Source organism: Lutjanus erythropterus, chromosome 18 (genome assembly GCF_056507025.1).
Source record: "Lutjanus erythropterus isolate fLutEry1 chromosome 18, fLutEry1.hap2, whole genome shotgun sequence".
Taxonomy (NCBI): domain Eukaryota; kingdom Metazoa; phylum Chordata; class Actinopteri; order Lutjaniformes; family Lutjanidae; genus Lutjanus; species Lutjanus erythropterus.
Window position 1 is genome coordinate 12,385,485 of NC_139334.1, and position 22,926 is coordinate 12,408,410.

Below are 22,926 nucleotides of genomic sequence, written 5' to 3' on the forward strand. Positions count from 1 at the left end.
TAAACCCACTCCAAAGGACACTGGGTTCTCACTGAACCCCTCCTGATTTACATGTCAACCAGCAGCAGTGAACACAACAGCCGTGCCAAGGTTTCTGACCATTCTGTATCCTCCATGCGCCATGTACAGTTGATCAGTTACAGCTCTACTGCACAGGTAATATACTGTCTGTTTACATCATCGCACCATCACTGATATATGACACGTTGTGTTACTGCTGTTGATGAACACATCTGGACAGGTGTTTGTCAGTATAAGCAGAAAACAGATTAGTTTCACCCAGTCATTTGCATTTGGATTAGGTATATGTTGTGTGTATATTTGCACATATATATTACCGAAAGGCAATATGGATTATTAATATTTTCTTATATTAATATCTGGATATTTTTCACTATTCTGTGATACAATAAATATCTCAATATTCACATTTTCTGTAAAATAACAAATTTTAACATAAAAAAAAAAAAAATCTCAAATAGTGCAAACATAGGACGATCTTATAGAATATGATACATTAGGGCTGACTGATATGGACAAAATTAAATATCACAATATTTTTGACCAAATAATTTTTAGCAATATTTATTGATATTGAAACAGTATGGTAGATATGACTATTGTGCTTTCACAAAATATTAACTCAATGAGATTTTTAATAAATAATCATAATTTGCCACAACGGAAAATGATAGAACAGGTAGAACAGCCTGGAAAGTTCAGAAAATTACATAACTTAACTGTAATGCAGCCTTTAAAACTATAAAACCAGGAAAATACAACACTTATGCCATATCACGATATAACAATATCTAGTCATGTCACAAAATCAATAAAATGTCCATATATTGCCCAGACCTTTTATATACAATTTCTCCTCTTTCCTTTATCCTAACTTATGGATATGTGTTGTTTCTTTTAATGTCAATAACCTGTGTATGTGTGTGTGTGTGTGGCTGTTGAAGGGGCGGGGTTGGGTGATGTAATGAGTGGGGTTTATGTGCTTCAAGCCAATCAGAGGGCGCGCTCTCCTCTGTTCGCCGCTCCCATTGGTTACAAGCTGTCTGTGTATCATGCCGATGTTGCTTGGCTTTCAAGTGGTTAGCTCGCAGCTAATGTTAACGCTTGCGATTTCCGCCTGTTTCCCAACAATAGTATCTATATATCGTCAAATATTACACAGAGCTCATCTGCAGTTGGCTATTCTGCTGTTAACAGTAAGTTTGTCTCACACCTGTGACACTGCAGGTTGCCAACCTGCTGTTATTTGTTGTTAGTAATAGCAAGCTAACGGACAGTCAAGCTGAAAAGACTTGCTGGAATCTCTAGCTAACAATAATACAGTTAGCTAAGGTAAAGAGACAAAAACAGGCTCAGAGAGGTCCAGGAAACGGTTTACTTTTAGCTATTTACCTGGTTTGGTATGTGAGATGTGACTCGACATGTCCGGTTATTAGCTTGAACAGGTTAGCCCTTGTTAGCGCGTCCACAAGCTACTGCTTCTGTGGTGTGTTTTCATGGCAACTCAGCAGCTGTTGCTCATCTATTGTATCTCATTTTGTGCTATAATTAGTAGTATAAACCGCTGGATAGTCGTGCTTAATCTGTTATTAAAACATCCTCTTTTCATAGACACTTAATTGTAATAGGTGCTAACGGCAATTTCAGCATGTAAGTTAATTAAATGAAAGTTTCAGTGATGCTTTGACAACTTCATCAGATTGATTAATAGATGAGGGGGTGTTAGGCTTTTTAGACATTATTGACCTATTGCATTTAAATTGGGATTATAAATATATTTGATTTTATTAAGGAGTAAACATAGATGAGCAATAAAATTCTGTATAATTATCAGTTCATTCAGTTCAACCGCTTATTGCAGTTGCCCCAGAACTCAGTTTATAGAATGACAGCTGTAAGAAGTGTTATTCTTAAGAATTGGGTGAAGTTCTCTCTAATTCCTAAAATATCCATGTACAGGCAGCAAAAATAGATGATAGTATATTGCAGGTAAAAACCTGTTTTAACTCCAGTTTGCTACACTCAAAACAATAAAAAAATAAATAAACATCACTTTTGTTTTTGCACCCATTTTTCATGACTCACAGTAAAAGATCTAAGACTTCTTTTATGCGAACAAAAGTTGTCTTTTTTTTTCCCTTCAAACTTTGTTCACAAATTTGTTATGATTAGTCCGGTTGGTTAGTACTCATGGCCTTTTTTGGTTGGGTTTGTTAGGTGTAGGCATGAGGAGTGATTTGTTGGGGTTAGCAGGATTTCTGCACATCCTTTCTAAAGTCTTATATCCAATCATCTGAACTTCAGGCCTTAAAATGTCTGAAAATGTTTATTGTATTAACTTCAGCCTTGCTTTTAAATGGTTGTTTTGGTAAAACTTGTACTGATCACACTGTAACTACAAAATGAAACCAACAAATAACCACTAATAAAAACCTGTACATGCACTTTTTTGCCAATGTGGCTGTTAAGTAATTCTTGAATTGAATTCATAATGGTCTAAAAAAAAAAAACAGAAACCCTGGATAAGGGTGAGAATATCAAGGTAAGCCTATCAGAGGCAGATCAGGGTGGGTCATGACTTTGTCGCACTGAGGAAAATAAAAAGGTATCTGTGTGAAATAGATGTTGTTCAGTGCCCAATAAATGTCTTTTAACATGATAAAATTGCATGTTTTAGAGTGGTCTCATATTGTGACCAGATCAAGGCACCTGTGCAGTAATCACGCTGTTTAACAAGCATCTCATATACCACACCTGTCAGGTGGATGGATCATTTTGGCAAATGAAAACAGTTCACTGACAGATTTTAATAAATGGGAGCAAAAACAAAAGTGTCTTTGTTTATATTCTTTTTCAGTGTACATGAGAGGGATGGACTAGGGCTATTGTTGTATGACAATGATGATATTGTATTAGTGCATCTATAGTTTGTTTGGTAATAATTATTTCTCCATTGCCTAACCAAAGATGTACTTCATTGCAGACAGCTTGTGTGTGGGATGATGAATGGACACCCTCCCTCAGCTGTGTGGAGATGACCTGCCACCCCTTCGGGAATGGTCAGAATGGGGCCAGATGTGCCCCTTCTTAATGAGTACAAACAGGAATTCTTCTGGAAGCGCTTTCCCCAGACAATATTGGGGGGTCCACGCTTCAAGTTGGGCTACTGTGCCCCACCATACGTCTATGTCAATCAGGCAGTCTTGTTCTTGACACCATGGCTTTTTGGGGGTATTGGCACGGTGCTCTGCCAGCTGCAGCTGCTTCAGGAGCTCCATGCCACAGTGCTCTCTGGTATGCTCATGTTCGGGGCTGCAGCGGGTGTCCAGGCCCTGGCATTGTATGCTGCTCGGAGGAATGGCGCGGTGGAGAGACTTGGTGCGCCCAACATCCTGGTCGATGAGGAGGAGGTGGAATTCACCCACTGTGTCAGCCCAGAGACAGTCCGATTCATTGCCCCTGGGAAGAGGTTTGGGCTCAATGTGGTGCTGCATACAGTTCTAGCTGGGGTGCTCTGTGGCTTTGGGACATGGTATGTGTTCCTTGGCAGACTGACTGCCCTCTACGGCAGCATTGGTGTATCCCTGGTCATCTTTATCCTGAGTTGGGTGACACTGTGTATTGCTGAATATTCCCTTATTGTAAATACAGCCACAGAGACAGCCACTTTCCAGGCACAGGACACTTATGAGATCACCCCACTCACCCGGCCCCTCTACATTTTTATTTTCATTGCTGTGGACCTGGCTGATAGGTGAGCAACACCAACAGTTGTGTGATTAATTGAGACGCCCTCTTGTACAGTAGAGTGTATTTTTCAGTTCTTCTCCTACATAATAAATCAAATGTTTTGCTCTGATTTAGGTTCTCAGGCCCTGTTCCTGAGCTCCAACTGGCCAGCCAGATTCTCCATGTGCTGTTCCTCTTCCTACCTCTGCTTTGGGCACTAGGTATCCTGCCTCCCCTGGATGCCCTGCTCCTCTGGGGCATGGAGCAGGCTCTCGTGTTTGGCTTAGGAGGCTCACCCATGTCCAGCAACCTCAGGTACATATTGAAGGAACATGGTGTTTTTTTTGAAGCTCTGGTACTATTAGAATTGTAACACAAGATCACATTTATAAATAAATAAAATAGAATTTATGTTCATCATTTCACCATGAGCTTTAAGCTCTGATCTCCAGCATAGTATTTTATTAAATGCCATGTCTACACATTTCTTCAATGCACATGGGTCTAAAATGCATCCAAATATAAATCCAATCATAATGTAACCTGACACTAGATATCAAGTTTTTAAGCAATGTGGTGGTCATGTTATGTGCGAATCCCATCCTCATCAGATGTTAACAGTCCCATTGAAATGACAAGTGTGACAGTAGCCTGTGTATCATCGACTCTGGCTTTTTGTGTGTTTGCTGTCCCACAGGCTGCTGTTGATGTTTGCTGTGTCTGCCGGCGTCGCTGTGTGTAATTACTTCATCCCGTCAACACTGGGTGTGGTTCTCTTCTCAATCTCTACGGGATTCCTGCTGAGCCTGGACATAAGCCAGGTTGGCACACTCTGTAGAGGTCCCCAGGCAGTCGTTGGGGACCGTGGATTTCGCAGAGGGGGGTCACCACCTCCTCCTCCCAGTTCTTTTGGCTGGAATCTGGGCTGCAGGGAGCTGCTACTATATTTGAGCCTACTTCTGGTGGCGATGGCAGAGGCTGGGCTGTTGCATCACTTCCTCGGTTCAGCTCAGTCGCAGAGCCTGGTTACAGGACCCCAGGCTCCAGTCAGCTACCTCCTCCTCATACTCTTCTGCCTCTGCTGGGCTCTCAGAGAGATCCAGGGGGCCTATGTATTTGGAGGAGTGTTTCTTAATCCCTTGTACCCTAAAGGCATGTCCAGTGTGCAGACTTTCAAGCAGAGGAATAGAGGATTATACGCTGCTGCAGCAATCAGAAGAGTCCTTCTTTATGTTGGTGAGCTTGATGTTCTACAATCTCAACATCTGTCTCAGGTGTGAAAACAACAATGTTAAGTCAGTGAATGTGTTTTTGACAATCACTGTTTTACTTCACAGTGTCTCCATTTGCAATGATTGCTTTCCTGTCTATGGACAAATCTCTGCAGCTGCTCCACAGGGCTTCCCTCAGTGTGGGATTCACGCGAGCCTTTAGAGCGGTATGCTCACACTCACAATTTTAATTGTCAATGTGAACATAACATGCAGAAAATTATTACTACACTGAAGATTAACTCCAGGCAGATTCTTACTGTAACCAGCAGAAATCAGAAATCTTTGTTCATAATAAAACACAAACATATGACAATGAAAAACCTGTCTTCTATGCACAATTTACGTTTTTTTTTTCTTAATATGAATTACTATTAATCATTCAGTTTGATTTGCTTGGTTTTATGTGTGTCAAGCTCACAGTAATTGCACTTTGATGCTGTACAGGTATGGCAGAGTTCAGAGGACGCTCTGCTGCAGATGGTGGTGGTGGTCTTGATGCGGCTCGCAGCTGGAAACAACATGGTGCCAGGGTGGGACAACCTGGGCACTGGAGTTCAACTTCTTCTGGTGAGGTCAACATTAATCATTTCCTTTACGTTCTTACATATATATATGTACACACACACATGTTGTTTTGTGTATATCATGTTTGCATAGGCTTATTTTTCCTCTGGCCTGCAGCTCTATCCATCTTTATTGTTTCGGTGCCAGTTGCAGAGTTTTGGAGATTTCAGCCATTGAGTTGTCTGCCTTCTCTCAAATTTAATGGAACTAGATGGCACTTGCCTTGTGGCGCTCAAAGTACATAAAAGATACATTTGAAACTCAAAAGAAATGTCTCTTTCTAGGAATCATGCCCCTGTCACTCAAGATAATCCACAGACTTTGTTGGGAGCAGTTTCATGTTAGAAGTACTACCATAGAGAGAAAGTTGTATATTATACATGAGAGAAGGCAGACATCACATTGCCTATATCTCCAAAACTCTGCGGCTCACACCAAAACAGCCTTGATCAATAAATACCACTAAAGAACAGAAAAAAATATAGATTTTGGCTGAACTGTCACTTTAAATCTGACCTAAACAGTGCCACCACATCTCTCAAAATTTTACACTGGACCTGTGAACAGCACACTTATCTGTTGATAGTGTCTGGGATACTAATTTCTGAATTGAAACAATATTTGTCTAAAACATTTATACCATAATGAGGCCAAGCTGGCAAACCAGAAATATGGAAAATCATCATGGTAAATTCAGGTAAATTCATGGTAAATTTCAGGCAAATACAGAGCCTTGGTGAAAAAATATATTTAAAATACGTTTCATGGTCACTTTTTTATGTACCACTATACATTTATTGTAAACCCACACAACAGATCTACCAAAAATTCTACATTGTCCTCTATGGTGAATTAATTGACACTGTCAGAGAGGTGTTAATTCACACACACACACATAATTTTGTTGTTCACGTACATCATGATAATGTCAGGTGTTTTCTTTCATGTGAATAAGACATGAGGTAGTTGGATATGGTTAGTGATGACAATGATGTACTGCGCTCATCTGCCAAACACTCTTTCATGGACTCTCTCATGAAGGGGGGCACTTTCAAATCTAGCTTATTCTTGCTGTATATTCCAACATTACCCACCCCAGCTTTAAAATGAAAAATCATTACTCAAAATCCATAAAGTAAAACTGAAAAGTAAGTCAAGCACACATATCAAATATAGTTTTTATTACAGAAACATCAACTGATAAGACTCGATAGTAGTTAAATGGATCGGTGCTATTTGTGCTTTTCTCTCTGATCCAGGTGGGCCTCCTGATTGACAGATTGACTCAGTTCCTCGCTAAGTTAAAGTTCACTCTGACTGTGTTGGTGACATCTTGGACAGAGAAGAAGCAGCGCCGTCAGTCAGCTGGAACTCTGTTGGCGCTGAATGCCTCCCTGTGCCCATTGCTGTTAGCGGTGGTGACCCTATCTGCCCTGCTCTCTGCCCCTCTGCTGCCCCTCTTCACCCTACCCATCTTCCTGGTGGGGTTCCCCAGGCCTCAGCGCAGTTGGCCAGGCCCTGTAGGCACTGCCTGTCCCTGCCCAGACTCCATCTTCTACCAGCAGATGAGTGGAAGTCTGGCCTCTGCTCTAAGGATGGCCTTTGCAAGAGGGTCACTGGGTTAGTTGTCCTTGCTTTGTATCTCCTCTGTCTGTGGTGTCTTTTTTTTAATCTTTCTCAAATGTTACAAGTAACCACTGATTACTATTTTATCATTTACCAGATCTCTAAATCCATCTGAGTGTTATAATAGTCTTCACTGAGAGCACACAAGTACATTTAATTACATCTAAATAATGCTTTTCACCTTTTTTCAGTCTATACAGTAATTGTTTGTAAATGATCCAGGATATTCATGTTTTTTGTATTAGGCAGCTAGGATCACTTAGTAACAACAATTTGATGAAAGGGGGAGAGACAGTGTCTGGATATCATAGTTTATAATAACACAGCGTAATGACAGGTGCTACATAGAGGAGAAGAGCATATATATAAGACAGACGTGTCTGTCACTGTAACAGAGGCTCCAGTCTGCAGTGTCATTCAGACATGACATCAATGATAAACCTGAACAGTAACATTTGGATTCCTGATTTTTAAAAAATGTTTTTATATCAGGTTGACTCATCTGTCCATATTCACACTCACTCCATCTTTGTCCTTCTCTGCTGCAAGTCCACTTGTTTCATCTTTTTTTTAAACATGGTTTTAGGTGGTGCTGCAGCCCTGACAGCACCCACTTTTTGCATCCATGCCATCATTTTTATTCATTTTAAGTGTCTCAGGTACTGCATCTCAGAACATAAAGCTTTGGTCCTCTTTTGTGACTCCAAAATTGAAACAAGGTCAGAGTAGGGCCATCCAGATCAATAAGCAGTATCAGTAAGAGTAGAAGTATCAGTAACATCCTAACGATACCCATCTCTAGCTTTCAGTTACATGCAGTGTTTCTCTTTGCTGATGTTGTTATTTAAAGCACACAACAATATACACACCTCTGTACAAACCTCTAACAATATACAAAAATGCAAATTTTTGTTACTACGGTGTGTTTTGATTTGTCCTATAATTGCAGTGACTGAACCTTCCTATAGGTCAAGTAGGGACGGTATGCGGATCAAAGAGCACTGACCCATCACCTCATATGGTTTAATAGTAAGAGGAATGTTGTTGTGAGCAGCTCTTCGGAATCGCTGGCAGTAATGTGAGCTCGCATGATCCAGTTAAGCTTCCTGTGAAGTGACCCAAAAAAAATAGCTCTGATCTGTATTCATTACATCCAAATGTTTCCGCACCATTAACCGCGTAATACTCTTAGGCCAAACGGAGCTGCTGCTGCTACTGCTAGGATTTTGTTCTGGGTTCGATCAGGAGGGGGCAAGAGAAAGAACGGTGCGAGTAGAGAATCATTATTTATGGACTGATGATTCAAAACTGAGGTGATGTCACTCGATCTTGTTTTGTTTTTTTTATTGTGAGCTTGGGGTGCTGTAGCTGTGATGCATAATTCAGAATAAGCTCTTGTTAGGTTGATGCTCGCAGTCGAATGATGGCAGTTTTGTCGTGTTCTTCTTTTGCTCTGCTCACACTGGGGGCCGTGGAGCAGCGAGCAGGAGAGGAGTCTGCCCAGCATGTCACTTCCCATCATGAGGTAGCGGTAGGGACTATTCTGAGATGTCGTTATGGGACATGACATTATTCTTGAGCCAAGCAAGCACCAGTCAACTTAAAACAAAAGCCTCCATCACCTTGCCATCGCTGCTCATCTGTGTTAAGATGAATGTCTGCTCCCTGTCTCCTGGTGTCCTAAATGAAAAGCCCACATTGTGGAAAAGGAGTTAGTTTTTATAGACTAATGGAAAGCCAAGGCCAAGAAAAGATTCAATATTTAGATCTCTGTGCAGTCAGCCAGTTAAAACAGTATCATGACCTTCCTGTACCACTGTGATGGTACGCGTCTCCCTGCAGCTCATCCAGTAGCCATGTTATTCACATAGTCAGCAGAGGGACACACAGCTGATGCAAAATGAAAGGGATGTGCACCAAGGGTCCCTTACTTACGTGTTACATGCTGTACATATATTGTGTGTTTTCCTTCCCTCTTGCCCTCAATTTACACATCACATCTCTTTACATGATAGATGCATGGATGGCTGATGATTCTCTCCCCCTCTGTAGGTTCTTTAGCCCCAGGCTCTCATTTTCTTGGCCGCTTTCAGGACCGTATGGTTTGGATAATGATCCTGGAGAGAGGATACGGCTACTGTACAGTCAACGTAAAGGTACTGCATGTTTCTTTTAAAGTTCCTTTTATTGAATTTCACAATTTACACAAATGCATGAAAAGAACACCCAAAAATGAACATCCCCTACCCCCCTCACTTGATTGGGTAAACTTCCTCCACTTTATAGAGGAATGTACGACATGGTATGCACATAGTATATCAAAGTGTGCACATGTGTGACCATAGTTATTTTGAAACACTTAGTAACGTAAAATAAAAAAAAACTGAGAAATAAATACCATTTGAATTGTAATAAGAGGTTAAGCAAAAACAGCACGTCTAGGCCTAAGATGTTATAAACCATATCCAGGTGTGTGCCGAAGGCCAAAGCAAAGTTATTTATTCCTGTACTTGTGTGGAGGGTCTGTCAAAGAATGTCAAAAAAGATCTTAACACTTGAGTAAATTTCTTTTCAGATCCCTGTAGTGTATACCTGATTTTTTTTTGGGTTTCAAGCTTTAGGTCTGACAGGATATCCCAAATGCAATGAGAGAGTAAGGATGGGGCAGCATCCTTTCACTTTAAGTATCAAATGATGAGCCAGCAGCATAGTAAAGGCAACAACTTTATGAATCCCCACCGGTAGCTGCATCCTTCACAAGTAATCCTGAACAGTGAGTTTGGATTAGTATAGCTGTTGAGACTATAGACACTCTACAGACTTACATTTATCTCAAATAGGATTCATTTCTTTAGTTTCGGTTTAAATTGAAGCAGAGAGTGTCAAGCACACATGGAGGAGGAGTGAAATCTTTTCAGATTCTTGGCCCAAACTCACTGATCAATTGTTGTGTGTAAATCTTGTTCTAATGCGGTTCCAGGTCAACAGTATATGCTTTCAAGTCATAGTGGTATTTGACACTTGAGACAGTCAAATGCAACTGTGTGATTAATAACACATTTTATTTACCTTTATCTATTATTGCTTTACTTGGATTACTTGAATCACCACAGTCATTTGTGCGGTGTGGTTTGTTACAGGGTCTGGAGCTGCAGGAGACATCTTGCCACACGGTGGAGGCACGGAGGGTGGATGAGGTGTTCGAGGCTGCTTTTGAGCGCCCTGAGCGGCTTGGTTTCACCCAGGGCTTTAACCTGCATTGGGGGAATGCCCTTACGCCTTGTGCTGCCCTTGCTGTGAGAGTCTACTCTGATGCCCGGAATGTCCTCTCTGGCATCATCGACTCTCACGACAACTTGAGGAAACTTCAGGATGACTTTCTGAAAGCGCTGGTCTGGTTGCTACTCCGGTACTGTGTGCAGAAGCATAAAGGATTTCTATGGAGCAGTGAAGAAGGGCCAGGGGTTGGAGGCAGAAAGTCCCAGTCTTCCCAGTTGGCCCAGACCACTTGTAACCAGCCACCAGAGACTCTCGTGGTGGAATCCAATGTATCCTCTCTCAGGTTCAGACAGGACAGCTCCAGTTTGACCTCCTTTGGTGATTGGTCAGATGAGGATGACTTATTTGGACCTCAACCAACTCGGCGGACAGTGGCGTTAGTGACTGCAGAGGTTCAGCCCGGACACACAGCACTTCAAGCAGGGGCGTCTCTGCCCGGCTCTGTGGAGATGGACAGTCTTTTTGAAAACATGGCGCTGTCTGCTCTGCAGCCTCTGCAGCCTCTGGGTCTGGGCATCGGGATGCCAGTGGTGGATAAAGGCCGTAACCCTGAGGTGTTCAGAGAGAGTGCCGGCTCTCTCCCTCAGCTGAACTTCAGCTGCCCCCAGTCAGAGTTATTCAACCTGCCGACAGGGTGGAGAACTGCACCTTTACTACCATCCCGCTTGTTGCAGCTCAGGCCTTTGTTTCCTGAGGACTGGTTTCGGTTCAGCTTGGGGCAGTTTGGCCCTGCAGTGCAGGGTGAGACCCCAGAGGACATGACCAAAGCCTTGAAGGAGGATGAGGCCTTGAAAGAGCTGCACACACAGGTGGCACTTTCATGTCTCATCTCACTGGGGGCAGAGTCTGCCTTCACCAGTCCCAGTTATGTCTACAGACTCTATTGTGGAGATATACCGTGGACGGAAGGACTGGACTGGCTCTCCTCAAGTAAAGAACTTTACCAGCTTGCACTTCGTGCTTTCAGGTAAAATTGGCATTTAAATTTTTCTAGGATTGGTCATTCTTATCACTCCAGGTCTCAACAGAGGGTTACAAAATCTAAAATCCAATAATCTGAATTTCAGGCTTGAAATGTCTTAAAATGAATTTAATATGATTTTGGCAGGTCTGAAAAATTGATTGGATAATTGAAGGAGCAATATGTAGCCACTGCACATCCAAAAATAAATACAGTCGTCCAAATAGTGAGTTGGAGCCATAGACTGTATGTTAAATAGGTTAAATCTCTATTTAGTATGTGATTTGAGGTAGAAGAGAACTGTGTCCCTCCCCAGAATGGACATTTCAAAGGAGGACACTGCAGCTGTAGCGTTGTTGCCATAGAAACCAGTATTTTAACTTATTCCTTATTTCCTGATCACATGTCAAGGTAATTTTATGATTTAGTACAGTTAATATATTACAGATTTCTCCTTAGCATTTATGTGGTGTCTTCTCATAAACAAATGCACTTCTGAAATTGATCAGTTTTAATTGTTTATGCCAACATTATTCTCATTTAATATGGGTAAAAGGTTCAGTGAGATCTGGCTTGAGAGCAGTACAGTTAGTGTTTTGTAGAAGCCTGCTGAAAATGATGAATTTGAAGTCTTCTGCACCCTGTGCGAGAAAACAAATTCAGAACTTTTTTTTTTTAGGTATTAGAGTTGCATGAGAAATCAGAGTAAAACATAAATATGTACATTAATCTGCTTTAAAAGATGACCAACAAAGGTCTGCCATCACCAAATATTGTTCTGTATTCACATCGGGAGCATTGCTGGCCATGTCCAGCTACAGCTTGACCCATTGTACACTAACATTGTTAACTAGTAGCAATGCCATTAAGTGACCTCTGGACAGTGTTTGGATCTACACCAACATTAAAAGCAGACATGCTCTCAACTTTACACACTGTAGCTAAACATTGGTCACCTAAAATTATATCCCCGGTCCTTTTCATGTCAGTGTGGCAAAAAAAAAATGAATGTCTTGAATTTCATTCATAACGGTATTGAAAAAGTTTTAAAAAGTCTTGAATTTAACTGCAGAAACCCTGTCACTAGAGCTCATTTATGGTGGAAAATTATTTGTATTTCAATGGATTTTGTCTCTGTTCACCTTCAGGTTCAGTTTCAAGCTGCTGTTTGATCAAGCGAGTCTAGGGCCCATGGAGTCCCCTGAAGAATTGTTCAGCACCTTGGAGGAATATGAAAGGGACTGGTACATTGGCCTAGTGACAGAGAAAGGCTGGCACGACAGCGTGCTTCAGGAGAAACCCTTTCTATTCTCTCTAGGACATGACCTCGCTATGGTAATTACACCCACCAGTCCTTGTTTACATCCTGTCTAAGCTATAAAATGTAAAAGTGCATCTGTTGATACCTTCCCTGCAATATTTATTCAGAATTTTCTCTGACAGTTTCATGACATTGTATTGTATTTTGCTGAAGGATATTTCTACTGGCTGTAAAAACTCCATGTATGGCAAGAATGTTTTACTGACACATTCTTTCATTCAATGTGTAGATCGTTATTGATCTCTCAGTTGATCTCAGCTTTAAAAAATCAGTAGTTATGAAAATGTGTAAAACCGTGCCATGAAGGCAAATGAGCATCGTCTAGGAAACATAACCATTATTTGCTCTACATGCAGGGCTCAGCGTTAATGTTGTTTTTCCCTTTCCCGGTTGGACAGAAATCTACTTGCCCAACATCACTTATTACTTGCCCACGTACAAAATGTTACATTTATTAACAGTTATCAAATAACAACAAAGACTAAAGTTGTTTGTTGTGTTTAATCCAGCGTAAATGTTTAATTCTTTTGTCGGGCGAGTGAGTTGTTAAGTTTACCTGCTCAACATGGCATTTTTCTTGCCCTTATTGTTGAGCCCTGATATGGAGCTAAAATTAACACCGAATTATGTTAAATGTTCTCCGTATGAGTTTGTGTCTGTTTATAAGTCATAATAAGTCATAAATTATCTTTTAGGAGTAGATGTTTATTTTAAGCGCAGCTCTGTTGACAATATGTTAAAGGAGAAAGGCAATGCACCTGAATCCACAAAGAACTTTGAGCAATCCAAACATTTAATATAGTCCTAAAAGGGAATCAACACATATACATGTTATCGAATTAGTCAGCTTACATTACTGATATTTACAGTGTATTTTCAGGAGTCTTCAAATTTTGTTTTTCCAAAAACTTTTAATCCAAAAGGTGCACTTAATTTGTATAGAAACACTTATTAGACATTCTTTTGTTTTGAATAGAAGAGAAAAGTGTCCACCTAACGTTTCTCCTCTTTCTGTTCCACCCAAACAAGCCAGAGCCAAGCAAACGAGCCAGGCAACAATTTTGTCTTGTCTTTACTAGTCAGGACATAATGTACAGATTTCATCCTAATTATTTTCATTTACGTTGTTGTCACAATTTAGTCATGAAAAAAAGGAGGTCAGTCAATACTTACTGTCAATTTTTTTGCAGACAAAATGAACACTGCGTACCTACAGGTTATTCTTATTCAGTCAGTGGCATAAAATTGAGGTATTATCTCAGTGAAATGTTTTTATTATGTTGTATGATTTATTGTATGACTGATTGTCCTCGTCCACAGGGTACCTACACAGGGCGAGTTCTGTCCCTGCAGGAGCAGCTGGTCCATGTGGGCCGTCTGAATGGAGAGGGGGTGCGAGGCCAGTGGGCAAACCTTTCCTGGGAGCTCCTGTATGCTACTAACGATGACGAGGAGCGTTACAGCATCCAGGCTCATCCCTTCATGCTGAGGAACCTCACTGTTCAGGCAGCCGATCCACCTCTCGGTTACCCAATTTACTCCTCAGCCCCCCTTCACTTCCCCTGCCTCTGACCTCCGACTATGGAGGGGGAAGAGGACGCTTTTCAGTCGGTACAACCACAGCAAAATGTCCATTTCCAAAGTTATTAGGAAAGTCATGTGAAACTATAGCAAAATCAGAAGAAGAATTACATCTATATAGGAACCTCTTTTTTTTTTTTTCAAACATTAATTTTACTTTTTTGGTGCTTCATTTCCTGCACCAAAGAGGAAGAAGCAGTGGCATCACCACTGCACTCTTGTACATGTTGCAAAATGTTGTCAACAGTGTGGACTACCTCCTAAAAACAGCACATTAAAGACAGAAAATTCCATTCGAACGTTTGTATCTTAAAAGAGTCCCTGATAGGTTTCCCCTGAAGCACATACGTTTTGTGGTTTGTTTATTAATGTTTGTGCTTAAAAAGAAGTGAATAAATTTGCCCAACCCCCCTCTGGAATACACTTGTTGAATACCTCTGATTTTATTGTGCTTTTTAGATTTCACAATCTTCAGGTGAGTCCCCCTCTTTGTCCACAAAAAACAGGACAACAACTTTAATGTTTTAAAATATCGAGGATGTGCCTTGGATATGTCTTGCTGTATGTGTAAGGTGTTTAGTGCTCTTGTTTTGTTTACAATTCACTTGTTTACAATTTAGAATGAAGAGTTAAATGAATTTGTCCAGTCTCTTGTATATATTGTTGATTTTTATATGTGTAACTGTATATTAACTACTGTACTTATAATAAAATAGCTTGACAGAAGCAGTGTTGTTGTGTTTTACTAAAAAACAATTACAAATTTGATCCAAAGTAAATTTTATTAGACATTCAGTAGATTAGTGCAAGTGTTTTATTCCTCCATGGAATCCATAATACCTGTTATAAATACACATAGGCTTTAAACCAGATGTTATCTGAAGGCAATTGTTACAAGACAGTAAAATGTAGTATACACATTACATTTGAGATGAAAGCATAACATTGTACCCATTTTTCTCAGACCCCACTGTGTCCTGGAAAAGCTAGCTCTAAGCTGTCAAATCAGTTGTGTCCTTAAATGTTTTCCATCTAGATGAAGGCAAAGACCCCAAAATATGTTGGGAAAACCCATATCACCTTCAAGGTTGAGCATTATGAATGCAATAATCTTGAGCATTTGATCTTCAGGAGGTCTTGGGCTTTGTGAAGTATGCAGAATCTGCATCCTGCAAAAAGAAAAAATAAGGGGGCAGGTGTTAGGACTGGTATTCGACTTGTACTGCTTCCTGGTGATTCTTGTAAGTCAGGGACACTTCACAAACATTTTGAGAGCACCTAACTTAGCCTTGAAACTTCCAGCAAGGAGTCTTAGCTTAAAAGTGATTTAGGAAAATTCCCAGAGTAACTCCGAACCAATAAGGGACTGAAACTTTTACCTTAATGAGAGGGTGTGGTTGACCCAGTTGCTAGACTCATTGTTTTCAAAGGTTAAATTAGATTTTTTTTTTTTAAAGCACAGAGGTTGCGAAAGAACTCCTGCACACTGTCTAACTTGCAATATAAAGTTATTTGCAATGTTTTAGTATGAGACCTTCATCAAGCAAAACAGTAGGTAATATTTATATATTTTTTGGGGAATGCGGTTAATATTGATTCCTGCCTTTTAAGGTTTGGCATTGACACAAACTGTTTGCTTGATGAAGGTCTAGAACTGAAACAAGCTCTGAAACGTTGCAAAACTAAATGTTATATTGCAAGTTAGACAGTGTGCAGGATTTCTTGTGCAACTCTTTCACCTGCCCCTCTCCTGCGCTATTGTCTCATCAAATAGATGTGGGAAATGCTCTTTTGTTCACAGAATGGACAGTCAAATCAAATTTAGGCCTAATCATAGAATTCAGTCCCTATTAATACTTGGTGTAATCATGAATACTATTTTATGTAATGAGCATCTCTGCTGAATAAATTATTATTGAATAAATGATCTTGGTTGGATAATAACTGATAAGTTGCTTTGTTTTTTTTAATAACTGGTAAGGTGCTTTCTATTAAAAACATAACTGTTTTTAATCCCAGAAGCAGAGGACAGGTAAAGTCTGTTCCTTCTTTTATTGTCCAAGCTCTGAATAGCTCCATTTGAGCTTTAGCTGTAATGCAGTTCAAGGCAGTTCAGTAACATACTCATCTGTTACACAGGTTCTAACTCATAAAAAACCCAATGACTTGATGAATTTCTGTAATGACTCAGCGTTGAATCTTAAGCCTCTTAAATGTCCTCCTTACTTGGTTTTTCACCTTAAGACCTCTCTTAAGGGCTGAATAACTTTTCTAGTCTTAACTAAGAGAGGAAGTTCTTAGAACTTTTTCTTAAGAATTTTCTTAGAATTTTATTACTAGGAGCAACTCTTTGTACTTGGAAGCTTTATGAACACGGCCCCTAGAGTAATTATGTGGTGGTCACAAGCATGACCTCCACCGATGTCACTGTTTATGAATATTATGCAGATTGTGTGAAGTCTCTTTTGTCCCTAAAGGAGACGCCATAGACCTTACTGAAGCACGAGCATGTGACGCTTCAATGTCTGGCCTGTTGGAACATGACCTTTCTTTATGGCCGTCAGCCGTCACTGTCCAGCAGAGGCCAACAGACACACACTGGTCAGTCTCTCAGTCAGTCAGTCAGTCAGTCAGTCAGTACCGCGGGGAAGTCGTCCAGCTCACTGTCATACCCCAGCTACTGTCTTCTTCTTCATCTTCTTATTCGACTCAAGCAAGGTCAATGAGAGCTGAGCCCCCCCAGCTGTTAAGAGACAGCTCTGCATAGTGTCTGCCACATTCAGCTTTATTCAAGTATTTTCAGTGCTTTGAGACTGAGAATCCCCCGGTCCAGTCCCAGTTCTGATGAAGCAAGGTCAACTGTGTAGAACACAACACTGGGCTGAACATGCACAAATAGCAAACTGGTCCCATCACATGTGAGTCTCAGTGAAGTGAACTTTTTATCTGCATTTGACCAGGTGTACTAACATCTTAAATATGGAAAATAATACATTAGTACAGGGAATGTTTCATTAAAAGTCCTACATGCCAATGGTACATCCAAACACTTGGATGAAACATAAATTACTTGGTGCATGCTATATTGACCAAGAAAACTGAGGCTACATGCACCAGGATGCATTGCCATGCATTGTGTGTATGCTTGCCGACGAAAGTGATTATTTTGCCAGGGTCAGCCATATTTTTTTTTCTTTTTCCTTGAGGTCAGAAGTTGGAAATTTCAACTAGGAAATTCTGACTTCAACATGTCCTTGAACGCAGCATGAATCCAGCACATAATCATCCTGCATATATTCATGACAAGTGTGCATACTAGTGCAAATGAAGTTTTTGTGTGAGAGCACATAAAACAGTTGAGCATCACATGAATTTCCTAAAAGATCATGTACCCACCAGTCCAGCTTTGAAATTCTGCACTCTTTTTCTTCCCAACACGTTTGTGATGAACCAGGCAAATGTGGGAGCGTACTGCCAGGCGTAGTAGAACAGGAGGAAGGGCTGCTGTGCAATCCACATTTCTTTGACATCGTTGGCAATTCCCACCAGCATTAAATGCACACAGCGACTTGTTGGCATCTTGTGTCCCTGGTTGCCAACTGTGGTCACAGGCTGAGGTAATGGAAGGGAAACTGGTTACTAAAAAACAAACTACTGAAATAGGTACTGTTATATTACATCAAACAGATCAAACACAGGTGGATTTTTATGTCAAAAATCAACAGCTCCATAACAAATGAAATGCATTACCTTGTTCAGTTCCTCTGTGAAGGCATTGTGGACAATCTGTGATTGGATGGGCCCGGGACACACTGTGCTGATGAGTATGTTTGGAAAGTCAGTCAGCTCGGTCCGAAGGGAATTAAAGAAACCCTGCAGACAACACAAAAGATCTCAAATTAGATACACTTCCACTGTTGAATATAATGGTATCATAAAGACTGTGGTGATGGAGACATGCTTGTTTTTCTTGAGAGGCAGCTATGGTTTTGTTGTTTTCCTATGGATGTTTGTTCAATATGTTGTATTTGTTGCATTTTAATGTGCTGTGGTTGGCTGCGACCTTGCCAGGTCTCTCTTGTAAAAGATACTTTCAATCTCAATGGGACTTCTTGATTAAATAAAGGTAAAACAAATACAATAAACAATAACTTGTAAAGCTGTTTGTTTCACTTCTAAAAATAATAAATAGTTTAGGAGAGATCCAGAAAAAACAGACCTGCTCCTGTGTGATAAAAATTTGTATTCCTAGAAATACTACATGATACTAGGAAAAATAAATCAGAGAAAACAAATATCTACTGTATATTCCCTTCACCTGAAGAGCATGTTTGCTGGCAGAGTATCCTGTTGCCAGGGGCGCCCCAGCGAGGCCGACAACACTGCTGACAGTCACAATGCTCCCAGTGCCTCGCTGTGTCATGTGAGGCAGCACCTGCTTGGTGATGGACACCGTACCCAGGAAGTTAAGCTCCATTAAGGCCTGATACACATCAACACTGGTCTCCATGCACAGAGAGCGCTGGCTTCGGCCACCATTATTAATTAGGATATCAATCTGAAAACACATCAAAAAGTGGAGAGATAACAGGAAAACAGCGTGATTTGAATTAGAATTTTATTTTGACTTAAAATCGACAGAAAACTTTGGTTATTGTTACCTATGTACAAAGTATAATGAAAAGAACAGTGAAACCTTTATGGATTGAATATGGTGTTTTTTAAATATAGTGGCTAATCGTATAGAAATGTTGCAATTAAAGTAACAGTGAATCAGCATTGTACATTATTTTTATAAAAGAGTGATTGTGGCGGTCTTACATGTCCAAAATACTGGACTGCAGCTTTTGTTTTTTCCTCGTGTGATGTCCTCTCCAACAAATCAAGTGGAAGAACAAGAACATCTTCATCCTTTAGGTCGGAGCACTCTTGAGGAATAAACAAAAATAAATGAGCTGCTAAGACAGATGAAAATGGAACAAAACAAAGAAAAAATAAAAAGTCCTATGGGAAAGCGATATTACTGTATTATACTAAAGTGTTTCAGCTGAATTGACAGAGTTAAAGAGTTTAAGTTAAATCTGTTGGTGAATTTTACTTTGCATAGACTTTCTTTTAGAAAAGAATACCGAAAATAAAAAAAAACTATTTGTCTCACCTAAGCAGTGCCGTTTTACCCTCTTTAGCTCATCCTCACGTCGAGCAGACAGGATGAGACGTGAGCCACACTTTGCTAGCTGGTAGGCCAGCTCCTCTCCAATACCACTGGAGGCTCCAGTGACCCACACCACCAGCCCCTTCAGCTTCTTCTCTGATCAACAAAAAGACACAACTGTCAACATTTCATGTCAAATGGTAGATCTTAGACTAGTCCATGTCAACGTGCCTCTCAAAAGAATTCCAGAAAATACTATGAAAATTAAAATAGATATATATTTTTTTGCGATATTGTATATTTTTCCTGGACATATCTAGCTAACAAAAATCACTTCAGATATATGGGAGTCTAGTGAACAAAAATTTAAGCAGTTTTTATTATTATTTTTTTTTAACTTCAGTACAGCTTTGAAGTACTTTTACTTTTCTTGTGTATTCTTTTTTTTTTTTACCACTTCGTATTTTACCTTTTATGCCACTGCGTCTGTCCAATACCTCAAACTCATGCCACCTTGACCACTTACAACAGTAAAATTCTTCATACTCCATCAGTAGTAATCACAACCTGAATGATAATGGGTTTTTTAATGCCAATATAACATTCAGATTTGTGAGCTTAAAAAATATGAACACAATATTTCATCTGATATTTGTTTTTTTTTTTAACATAAACACATAATATAAACAAACAATCTTGATTCAGATCCCATGCATATTTTTTAATTGTGATTAAAATCTATACAGCATGAAACAATGAAATGCAGTTTAGCATCAAACCAGAAGTACAAAAAGCAGTAAGGTGCAGAGTATGTTTGTTTGTATTGGGCTAATAGATAAAAATAATAGTTTTGGGTAGTTAAGAATATATTTACATACCATATGAACGTGCAGCATTTACATTAGGCAGTGAATATGTTAGTCTACTCTGCCCGACTCATCCTTTTTCTGACTGAGGTCTGTGCAGGGTGGAATCTATGGCTCTGACCACGGCTCTGAAATATCAGTAGTACTGACAAATCCGTGATGGCACTGACCGTGGTGCTGAAGTGGCCGATGTATTTGTGACTGAACACTGCGATCATCTGCAGCTGGTTTATAGGAGCTATGGAACACACTACCTATAGACATAAAAGAAGCCAGCCTGCTAAATATTTCTTAAAAGAAAGCTAAAAAACTATCTCTTCACTTTAGCCTTTAACTAGCTATGACACTTTGTACAGGCCTGAGACTGTTTTGCATTTTGCTTCTCATATACACACTGCTGCTCTTCTTTTAAAATGTTGTATTTTTCTTGATTTTGTGCATTCTATACACTCTATTTTTAACTTTATTATTATTATCTCAATGTGTTTTATTTCCCATCTTACAGTATGATTATTTTTTTTATTCTTATTTATATCTTTTACTATTAGCAAGTGGGTTTTATTCATGTGAAGATGCATTGTATGTATTCTGTTCTCATCTTACCTAATTTTAATTCATTACTACTAGTAACAATAATAGTAGTAATAATTCATATATATAACAGGTAACATTACACTGACATTCTGCAAAATGACTGGTTTTACTTATATTTAGCTAGTAATATTTAGTTACTTTCACTTGAGTATAATTGTGCATTTCAGAACTTCTACCTTTAATAGATCTTTTGCATTATTACTTATGTAAGATACTTTTACCACCTCTGCTTCTAGTTATGAAAATGTGTTTAAATCAGATATGACTACTCTATACTGGAAGGTTTTATGTAAGTTTTATGTACACATCGCAATTATTGTTTAACTGATGTGTAAAGGTTTTCACTGTCCAACGTTACCTCAGAGATGGTTCAATATGACTAACAGGCTGCCCCTGTAAAGATACATCGCCTTGTTTAGGAATAAGAAATAGGACTCAATACGAGACACGAGGACAGGTTTCAGGACTCACCTGGCCTGTGTCCTGACAGACTCGCCCACAGCAGAGTGAAGTCTGCATCCGCGAAAATTAAAACCAGGAAGTGGATCAGCAAATAAAGTGGTATAAAACACCACAGTACAGATGCAATGCAACAGTCCATTTGTTGAAAATGAATAATTAAACAGACTTATGACCTAAGTAAAGTAGTTCACAGACTACTACTCTGTAATGAAGCTTCAACCAAAACAAAGCTGCAGCAACAGGATATCCACGTCACCTCCGCTCTGGTATTTTCAAAATTAAAGCTCGGCGTTTGTCAGTTTTGGAAAAGCTAGAAGGAAGTTCGATATTATTTAGTTACTTTTTAATTTTTTATGAATAAATAATGATTAATGGTGTTACTCTGTGGATTTAGCTTTTTTCTGAGGCAAGATGTTGTTCCTCTCCAAAAAAATGCCTTGCCAACAACAAAAACATCAAATAATTACTATATAAAGTAGAATAGTAAAAAAAGCAACTTGCAAGAGCAGCGGTCCAGAAATAGGGGTATCTCTTTATTATATTTCTCTTGTCTTGTCTTTCACACAGAAGTATAAAAAATAGGCTTTTAAAGGGACATATATGAGGGGGCCACCAGCACAGTTTATATCTTGTAAGGTGTTCTTGGCTGAGAAAAATAAACTCTGTGGTAGAGGAGTTCAATGCCCCTTCATTGTGTGCCCTTTTACAGCTCAAATAAAGAATACGTCCTTTAAAATATTGAAAGTACATTTTTTGTTTTTAACTTATTTGATTAAAGTGCCATACTGTTTGAATTCAACAGCAAACCGATGAAAGCAGGGTTTGGAGCCAAACTGTTTCGATTTATTTATTCTTTTATGGATATCTGACCACAAAAACTATAACATCACACCCATCCCTCCATATCTATCTATCTATCTATCTATCTATCTATCTATCTATCTATCTATCTATCTATCTATCTATCTATCATGTCTACTTTTAATTTCATACGCAAAAGTCTTCATTCTTCCTGCCCTCTTGAGGTTGTAGAAACTGTCCTTTTTTTTCTCTGTCAGAGTTTTGCAACAATGAACTTTAACCACAACAGTTACACAGAAACGTGTTGGTTCTCTAAAAGTGATTGTTACAAAACACAATTCTCTTTCAGAACAGAGATGGAAAACTCAAGCAAGCCAAACCCACTCTTGCCATGTTACAATGTACAACAGTGCAATACATAAATATAAGCAAGAGAGAGATGAGAAAATGTGTCCAGAGCCTCTAATGTTGCAAAAAAAAAAATCCTCAGATCAACAGAAAATGAACAGGAGAAGCTGACAATGTGACCATGACACTGGACTCTATAGAGGTACAGATTGTTCCATAGCAGAATCCTGAACATTAATAAGGGACATTTTTGATATAAAACAGAATATTTCAAGGATATGTGCATTTATTGTTGAAAAAGGCATTGCATCCATTTACAGTTTGAATGTTCTGAGACATATATA

At 39.5% G+C, this 22,926-nt stretch overlaps 2 protein-coding genes across 2 annotated transcripts; one reads left to right on the plus strand and one right to left on the minus strand.

Moving 5' to 3' along the window:
* The first annotated feature begins 1,078 nt into the window (after positions 1–1,078).
* Positions 1,079–15,082, plus strand: pcnx4 (pecanex 4). Its single transcript, XM_084742214.1, has 11 exons — positions 1,079–1,217; positions 3,005–3,775; positions 3,886–4,065; positions 4,448–4,986; positions 5,088–5,188; positions 5,469–5,591; positions 6,848–7,208; positions 9,267–9,370; positions 10,355–11,460; positions 12,603–12,789; positions 14,096–15,082. Exons 2-11 carry the CDS (start codon positions 3,078–3,080, stop codon positions 14,345–14,347), a joined length of 3,651 nt encoding a protein of 1,216 aa, XP_084598340.1. The 5' UTR covers positions 1,079–1,217; positions 3,005–3,077; the 3' UTR covers positions 14,348–15,082.
* On the minus strand, positions 14,485–21,685 carry dhrs7 (dehydrogenase/reductase (SDR family) member 7). Its single transcript, XM_084742213.1, has 7 exons — positions 21,443–21,685; positions 19,515–19,667; positions 19,178–19,284; positions 18,675–18,914; positions 18,107–18,229; positions 17,753–17,968; positions 14,485–15,525 (listed from the first exon to the last, which is right to left on the minus strand). Exons 1-7 carry the CDS (start codon positions 21,570–21,572, stop codon positions 15,484–15,486), a joined length of 1,011 nt encoding a protein of 336 aa, XP_084598339.1. The 5' UTR covers positions 21,573–21,685; the 3' UTR covers positions 14,485–15,483.
* Between the last annotated feature and the right edge of the window lie 1,241 nt (positions 21,686–22,926).